The sequence below is a fragment of the Rhinichthys klamathensis genome, unplaced genomic scaffold (genome assembly GCF_029890125.1).
Source record: "Rhinichthys klamathensis goyatoka isolate OS25496 unplaced genomic scaffold, OSU_Roscu_1.1 h1tg000234l_1, whole genome shotgun sequence".
Taxonomy (NCBI): Eukaryota; Metazoa; Chordata; class Actinopteri; order Cypriniformes; family Leuciscidae; genus Rhinichthys; species Rhinichthys klamathensis.
Window position 1 is genome coordinate 1,099,139 of NW_026606757.1, and position 9,319 is coordinate 1,108,457.

Below are 9,319 nucleotides of genomic sequence, written 5' to 3' on the forward strand. Positions count from 1 at the left end.
AAATAATTAATAAAATAATGTAATATTAATGTTTTGTGTCAGATGTTTATTTCCAGCTGGGTTGAGTAAAAAAGCAGGTCTTAATACTATCATTTTTATTTCAGGTGCAAATTCTTCATTCTTTGCAAAACAAAACCTGAGCTGTAAGCTATTGAAAAGTTGGTGTGAAGTTTATATCAATTGTGTTTAATAGTAGTTATAATTCAAATTAATTTATTAAAATCTATAATTAATGTCCTAATTATTAACAGCTAAAAGCATTAAACCTACAAATCTTAACCAATTCAAAACCGTAATGGAAACCATTAAATATGTGCAAATCAAGATCAATATAAATTTGTATTGAAACCATCAGAACCAATACAAAACTGTAATGGAAACCATTAAATATGTGCAAATCAAGACCAATATAAATTTGTATTGAAACCATCAGAACCAATACAAAACTGTAATGGAAACCATTAAATATGTGCAATTCAAGACCAATACAAATTTGTAATGAAACCATCAGAACCAATACAAAACTGTAATGGAAACCATTAAAATACAGACCCAATACAAATTTGTAATGGAAACCCTTAAAACCAATAAATCCTAATGGAATATGGCCCAAAACACACTACGTAATGGACTCCACTTGGTAATGGTTTTAATGGTTAACGGCTGGTGGTTTGTAATGGGTTTGTAATGGTTTTGTAGTGGAAACCATTAGGAATTCTGTAATGGTTTCTATTGTTTTTTTCAGCAGGGGTGTGTGTGTGTGTGTGTGTGTGTGTGTGTGTGTGTGTGTGTGCATATATTTGTATTCAAAGTCTACATTTAATTTATAAAAAAAGGACAAGAAGGAAATTGTTTTGTAAATTATTGCCAAGAACAACATACTCAATGTTAACCAGGATTTAACCAGGATTTAACCCCATAGAAATACCATATCTGTGGAGGCGCAAAGGGAGGGCGCCCTCTGTTGATGAAGACTCAGACTGCAAAGGCAGCATCCGGTCAGGAGCCGCGGGGCCTGCGGTAGGATCATGCTTTTACATATCAAAACATAATATCTCAATGACACACTAATATACGGTAGGTCAAATGCTGTAGAAACACATATGCTGCGTTTGTAGGTACACAAATACGTAGAGGAGAACTTAGCCGTTTTATTAAATTGTTTACTTGCAATAGCATCTGCTGCTGGATAGCTTGCAAGCTACACGATGTTGAGTTTTATCTTTAAAAATTGTTGTTTAGTTATTATTTACTGTCATTTCGTTCTATAAGTCCGTATACCGTAGTTATAATTGTAAACATTTATCTGGTTAGTTTTGTCGTACTGCATTTGCTGATGTGACATTGAGATTGATTTGGACTGAAGGGGACATTATTACGGCTGTGATTTGTGCTTCAGAGGATCTTTCATCTCAGATTAACCGATTACAAATCTACCCTACCTGACGTCTTTGGTGGACGTGCCATAACCATATTTAAGTATATGAAGTCTGTGTAACTTAAATAAGAGCTCACCCCACAATGATAATAACATTAGTTTTATTATTTGTTAATACAACTGCGAAGTTTTTGTCTTTATACTCCCACGCATTTAAAGCAAAGGTTTCAACGTTATGTGGGATTTACATTGTACTTCAAGAGAGTTACGTCCTCGGCGAAATAATGTGCATTGCATATTTTCAATATTAATAAGTCATACATTTTTATTTCATAACTATTATTGTAAACATGCTGTCATCACTGTGGCTTGTTTGTAATTTAGCATAATGATTTAGATTAGAATATGATAATTCTGTGTCAACTCAACCAGAGATCCCTGGCTAAAAATAATAATATTTTGATCATATTTTGTTTTGGTGAAAGAAATACATAAATGGAGAAGAAATCCTAAATATTACGTGTCATGAATGTATATTTACTGAGTAATTCACTGTTAGAAGGGGGTCAAAATGACAATTTTACATGAGATTTGGTGTCAATTTACAGAGGGTAAAAATTACTTTAGAAAGATGGCAGCTTCATTGTTTTATTTTACACGGAGATTTTACTTAAGCAATCTTTTTTTGCAGTAGCTATATGCCAAAGGTGACAGTTCAAAAATGGTAAAAAAGCACTTCTTGTGTTTTTTTGCCCCAAGTTTGCATCAAGAAGTATTAAATATATCTTTATCTTTTTAATTTCTGGTTCTTAAAGTCGTCATGAAATCCAAATTTACCCTATTTACTTTGTTAGCGTACATTACTAGTCTTGTGGTGAACAATTAATCCGTGCAAGATAATACACAGAAAAAGTTGTTTGTCGTGGTAATCTTTAATCAAAATCTGAACATTTGCTCCCGCTCTGAAATGGCGTTTCTTCTCTAAGTCAGAGTTTGACGGCTTGGGTTGAATATCCTTTACCACTCCCCTCTTTTTCTATGAGTGAGGGATGGAGAGGAGGTGCAGGAACTTTTCTTTTGGTATCTTCATTTTAAAGGCCCTCAATGGCTCAATACCGGAGATATGCAAATACTGTCACCGTTGGCCTATAATATTTTACTAATAGACCTACCAATCTCTGTGTAAAAATAAACTACTGATGCTGCCATCTTTCTAAAGTCATTTTTTACCCCCTGTAATTTGGCTCCAAATCTCATGTAAAAATTGCCATTTTGACTTCCTGTACAAAATAGTGGATTACCCAGTAAATATACATTAATTACATTTAATATTTTGGCTTTCATAACTGTTTATGTTTGTCTTTCTTCAGAAAAAATAAGAATAAAATAAAAAATTTGAGCCGGAAAAGTTTCCGAAATTTGGTTGATTTGACATGAAATGACCTACGAAGAGTGTCTCAATTCAATTGTCTACATTGATAACTGTATTTCGTATAATCTTTGCGAACATCTTTTATCTGTGTATTGTGTTTTTAAACTAGATATCGATGGTTGTTGGCAATCTGCGAGCCTCCAGATGTAGTTGAAAGAGGATCACGTTGCCCCCGCTGGTTCACACACCCCCACACTGCATGGCTTCACTTGCTGGTGTCTCACACCGTCTCTCCATAAGCCCCGTCCTGCACACCCTCATGCGGGGGTCTCAGGCGTCTCACAGACTGACCAATGACTGCCTGGATTGTTCTGCCTGTCAGCCTGTCTGCCTTCTCCATCACAGGGATATGGATTGTGTGAGTGTTTAAGTGAAGGAGAATTAGTTACATTAAATCTCTACTGTTTATTTGTTTAGCTAATATACTATACATTCAGACAAGTCATGTACTTATTGCAAATAATCATTAAAATATTATGTTTTCTAGTTACGCCATGGCAGTAATGAACCACCATGTCTGTCCTGTTGAGAACTGGTACGTTAACCCTATAAAGCCTTCTGTATCTATATATAATTTATTAATTTGTATGCACAATCTACTACATGCCTTCTGTCATTTGATTGATAGTTTATACTTTTTTTAGCAAGTAATTGTAGCTAAATAAAACGTCTTCCTTGAGGTTGTGGTACACCTCTTTTTGCTGTGAAATCTTTACTGATTTTGATGTAAAATGTAAACGTAAGAATACATTTTATATTGTTAGTCAATTGTCAATTTGAACACTTACTGGTGAAAAGAAACGTATGTTTACATCATTTTACATGCATTTTCTTTTTAAAATCGCGTTAAAATGCGATCTTATGAATTTAATGTTATTTTTTGGACAAATAAATGTCCTTTTCTGCTCAGTTCGAGGTGCTTTTTTTCCTCCCTGAATATGAGCTCCATATTTTATATCATATTATATGAGTCATTTAAGCCTGATGTATCAAATATGAAACTCAGAAATAAATAAAATAACACCACACACACATATGCAAACCTTTTTTTCAAAATTTTGTTTAAACGGTTAGCAAACTGTTGCATTAAAAAAAAAAAAACTGTTGTTAACTTTTATGCTTGGTTCTTTGTATAATAGGACATACAATTTGACATGTACAGAGGAAACAGCTAAGAGGGGCTTCCCAAAGTCCTGCTGCACTCTTCAAGACATCCCCCTCATTAGGTAAAAAATTACTTTGAATTTATCTGGAATACCACAAAATGACCACATTTTCAAGATGCCTCCTTAGTAGTACTGTTTTGTACCACCTTATCATGCAACAGTTGTCTAATATCTGGTTTTCTGCTCTTTTGACAGTAAATGTGGTTGCTATCCACCAGAGAGCTGTCTCTTCAGTTTGATAGGCAATGTTGGGGGCATTATGGGTAAGAATTACTGTTTGAAAATAATTAAACTAAATAAACGTATTTTTAAATCCGAAATTTTGTTGATTTCCTATTGCAGATGGCCTGTATTGCAGAAACATCTAATTTAGAAGGCTATTCAATCTGTTTAGTAACCATAATTTCACTTAAGAAATATAACTTTTTCAAGTCTTAAGTAAAAAAAAAAGAAAAGATATGGCATTTCTGTAATGCAGCTTCTGTTCTTTAAATGTGTGTTTTTTTTGGGTCAATATTACTTCAATTTGTCTGAGAAATACACCTCTATCAAAGGCAATGAATTATTATCATCATTTTGTAATGTGTCCCTGCAGTGGTTATGGTGTGCATGCTGCGTTATGCTCAAGTGATTGAACACAGTCATCATTGCTGGACCAACACAAGTTCTTTGGTGTCCGGCTGCATTAATGCCCTGGGTTTAGTCATGGTTGGGAACTTTCAGGTGAACATATGATAATAGACTCACAAATTCAGCCCGTTACATATAAATCTAAATAAACTTGCATTCTTCTCACATTCTTTTTTTTTTTTTTTTCAGGTTGATCATGCCAAGACTCTTCATTATGTGGGAGCTGGTGTAGCTTTCCCTGCCGGCTTGTTGTTTGTGTGTCTGCAGTGCGTTCTGACGTACCGTATAGCAGAGACAGCGCTGGACTACTGGATGGCTCATGTGCGTGTGGCGCTCTCAGCTGGAGCTTTGGTATCGCTTGTCCTTAGTATCCTTACCAGGAGTTCATAAGTCATGATCTGATACATGAAACTCAAATTTGAATGAGTACATTTGAACATGAAGCAAACAGTCTAAAACAAAATGGCTTATTGCTTTTCAGTGAATGATAAAAGATACAATGTCCATAAATAAGTTTATTAGTAGAGTTTTCACAATATTTCAGTAGTCCAATGCTGGTGAAATTTCACGGGTTGGAATACCAATTTCGATGCTACAGCAAAAAAAACTTTTTTTTTCCTTTTTTTTTAAAGTAACATTAATGTTCAAATTAATACACTAGTTAAATAGTTTTTCAAGTAAATATTTAAGTGAACAGACTGAAATAAACACACAGTAGAACAAAGAACAAAATCAACATGTAGTTATTCAGGAAACAATCCATAATAAAGAAAAAAATATACAACAAAGAAAAAGTAAACTGTGCTTGAAGTTTTTCAAGTGTTTTTCAGTGTCTTCAATAAAATAAAGATCAACGAATAAAAAAAAAACCCCATTAGAACAAAGAAAATAAAACAATGCTTTGCCAGTTTCATGTATCTAAAGAACATTGAGTAATCGTTGAGAAATGTAAACAAAATCCAAAAGTTATAATGCTGCTATTAATGGGTAGGATAGGCAATATCGGAGAGGCTAGCAAATAGCAAGCTAGCTTTGCAAAGCGTCATGTGACGAGAGACAGCGTAACAGTCATATCACAATTATACAATTTGCATGTCTCAGAGCAGTGTATTTCCTTAAAGGTGTGGTTGATTATGATTTCACTTTTTTAACTTTAAGTATTGTGCAATGTTGCTGTTTGAGCATAAACAACATCTGCAAAGTTACGACGCTCAAAGTTCAAAGCAAAGGGAGATATTCTCTTTTAAAGAAATTGCTTTTTAAGGTCTACAACAAACGGCTAGTAGGGACTACACGACATTCCTCCCGGGTTAGTGGCATCGCGACCCCTAAAATGTACGTAAGCCCTGGCCCCGGAAACGTGATTTATAGATTATCAAGACGGAATATGCTAATCAATGACTAAAAGATTGTTACACATAAGCTACATAAATTCATCAACTCTTGAGTCTCTCCATCTTTCTGACTCTGGTTTGAACATAAAAGGCTAAACGTTTTTGAAATTTTTGAAACAAATGGCTGTGTGAGCTAATCAAAGCTGCTAAGAACCAGCTGTTGTAGCTCAGCTCTCTTGGTGCGTTCATGTGCTATGGAAAATATGATATTTTCCACTTGTGAACTGGTATTTACCAGTGTGTTGCGTTCAAGTGCTTTTGTTGTCGTAATGTGGTAAAAAGATGGAGATCCAGACCTGTTATTTAGCTAAAACTATTTTAGATTGCTTAAGTCATCTGCTACAGCAAGAAAATGATTTATCAAAACTCAAACGTAAATAATATATGCTGTATATTTTCTAGATCATGAATAGTACATATTTTTACCATTCACAACTCTTGCGTTGCTCTCCGCCATTTTGAAAAGGGTAAAGGTAATCTCATCTCGGCAACTCGTGCATCAAAATATTCTACGAGTTGCCCAGTGGAAAATACCACATGAGGGGGTGTTCATGTGCATTTTCCATGTCGGCTTTTGGTATTTACCATAATTACCATAGCACGTGAACGCACCATCTGTGCCGGGAGCAGCAGCTCATTTGCATTTAAAGGGACAGACACAAAAACTTATTTTTTGCTCACCCTCAAAAAGTGACAACTTTAACATGCTATATAAAATATCTATGGGCTATTTTGAGCTAAAACTTCACATACACACTCTGGGGACATCAGACATTTATTTTACATCTTGTGAAAAGGGCATTATATCGCCCCTTGAATATAAATCTTATGCCAACACTATTCCCAAACCCTCGGAGTCGGAACTCTGAAGTATTTTTTGAAATTTTCAGTCAGATCTTTGTTTTATAACCATATTTTTAATGCTGAAGGTTTCTGTGCCCATTCCTTAACATCATACTTCCCATTCAAGGTGGTATCTTCTTCGTCCATGAGAGTTTTGTTTTGCAGCACGCCGCAGCAATCTGTGAATGGGTCTTCACGGTGCTGGTCCTGGTGTACTACGGCACCTTCACCTATGAGTTTGGCACTGTCAACAGTGACACCATAATGGCAGCCTTAATGAAACGCAGTGAACATCACCATCCGGGGTCAGCGGTCATCATGGGGGGTATCGGGAAGGGTGTTGCAATGGGATGTGGCGCCCGCAGTCTCAAGTCACCCGGTGGCAGCAGCACTTCCACACACCTCAACTGTACACCAGAAAGCATCGCCATGCTTTAGGGGTTAACCGCTATGGTATTCCCTCAGACCTCAGCGTATAGACTCAGAACTTTTCGTCTGGCTCACGGATTTGTGAAACACTGGTACAAGCAATACAGAATTACAGTAAGTTTACAGACTTGCTGATTATAATCCAACGGTAATGACCAGTCGGTTGTAACCAAGGTATTTTGCATGATTTTTTGCATTCGTGTTTTAGATAACTCAACGTACAGCCCCAGTAACCAGCACAGGTGATTCCTGCCTCTGATAGATAGGAATGTTTCAGTTTACTCTGTTCAAACTGCAATAACTCATCTCTTAAGGTGCATTCACACTGACAGCGATTAAATTGTTCAGGGTCAACAAGTTAACTGTTGGTTGCTAGTAGTATTTCAGCATCAGTAAATTCTATACAGTGCTGCAGGGATGACGTATTTTTGTAGGCCAAAACTCAGAAACGAGTTTTAGCACTTCCTGTTACATTGTCCAGAAAGTCCATTGGGTTTTTGCTTAAACACCTGAAAAGGGTCTGTGGTTAACTCAAGATACTTTCATGTTTTCCCCTTGTGATTTTATTTGTCTTGAAAAAGGCGATTGCTAACAAGTGGCTAAATGTCACTACAGAAGTTGTCAGAGACACTAAAAGTCAACAAACCGAACAAGTAAAGTCACTAGCCGTTTTATCAGCCTCGTGTGTATAATCAAGGAATGTTTTTAAAGACGTTGTCAGAAGCTAAGTGATGGTAATTTTTGAAGTCGTCACCATGGCGTTTTTTGCTTATAGCCTGCGTTTAGCTTTTTATTTCTGGTGATTGTATTTATTTAGGCTTCAAAGTTCATACAAATTGTGTTCATAACGTTTGTTGGTCACAGAGTTTATTTTCTCCAATACTCCAAAATCCAATGGAAAAATCCTATTGGGTTTTTGTCAAGGGAACCAGGGTGATGCCAACTTCTAGGTTTGTCCTTCAAATATATGCCATCACTGCAGCACTCTATTGGTAGTCAGCATTGAATCTCTTCCCTGCTCTTGCAAATAATTTCAAAAAACTAATGCAATTTGTCGCAACGGTCTCTGACGCTCATGTCGCCCTAAATCTCCAACTCTCATTGGACAACAGTGACTTTGGTCGCTTTGTCTTTGTCAGTGTGAATCTGTTACATAGCTGCCAGCAATACAAAGACACTCGTTTAGACAAAGAAGATAATTAGCTAAACCCATTCAACCTTTCGTAACCCGTTTAATCTGTAGAAACTGTGATTACACAACAGGTCAAGCCATCACTGTAGCAGTGGAGATGTTAAGTCAGTCGCACCAGCCTTTGCTGCCAATAGTTGGGTTGGAATGAGGTTTAGGAACAGTTTATGTATTCATTCCAAGTGCTCACAGCTTAGTTTGATCTGTGGCACCGTATTGGCATGACGTCAGGTGTTGTGGACCTTCTGTCCTATAGCTCTGGATACATTGTGGCTGTATTGAATAAGATTTAAGTGCATCTCTGTGCAACCTTGTCAAACATTTTGGTGCTTTTGCCAAGTTTTTTTTTATCACTTGATCCAAAAACTGCCCGCATTTATCTATTCCAGGTATCTTGCGAACAAATTCTAAACATTTCAGGAAAACAATAAACTAGATTTTGTGACAATTATTCTGATGTTTTGTTTTAAGCACAGTCGTTTTTAGTTTATATTTCAGTTTTAGAAATATATATTAATCAGTTTTCCAAAAGACTATGCGTCTGTATGACGAATTGAAAATGCTATATTTCAATGCTTTTGCGAGCAAACGCAAAGTTTCTTAGAGGAAACCAACACATTTGCAAGAGAATTCAAAAGTTTAGTTTTTTGGGGGAAATGCATTGCGTTTCCACAAGAAACTTTGCATTTGCTCGCAAAGCTTTTGTGTTCTCTTGCAGAAGTTTTGGATTTACTCAGAAAACTGGTGATGGAGGAAAAACTGTTGCAATGCCTTTGCAAGCTAATGCACAGTTTCTCAGGGGAACACAATCCTTTTGCAAGCGAACGCAAAGTTTCTCTGGGAAACACGTAATTTTGT

At 36.2% G+C, this 9,319-nt stretch overlaps 1 protein-coding gene across 1 annotated transcript; it reads left to right on the top strand.

The window, feature by feature from the left end:
- The first annotated feature begins 968 nt into the window (after nucleotides 1-968).
- tmem150ab (transmembrane protein 150Ab) lies at nucleotides 969-8,278 on the top strand. The gene is made up of 8 exons (XM_056265481.1): nucleotides 969-1,020; nucleotides 2,920-3,168; nucleotides 3,298-3,345; nucleotides 3,950-4,036; nucleotides 4,172-4,239; nucleotides 4,572-4,699; nucleotides 4,796-4,973; nucleotides 6,971-8,278. The coding sequence occupies exons 2-8, from the start codon at nucleotides 3,104-3,106 to the stop codon at nucleotides 7,279-7,281; spliced, it is 885 nt and encodes a 294-aa protein (XP_056121456.1). The 5' UTR covers nucleotides 969-1,020; nucleotides 2,920-3,103; the 3' UTR covers nucleotides 7,282-8,278.
- The last annotated feature ends 1,041 nt before the right edge of the window (nucleotides 8,279-9,319 follow it).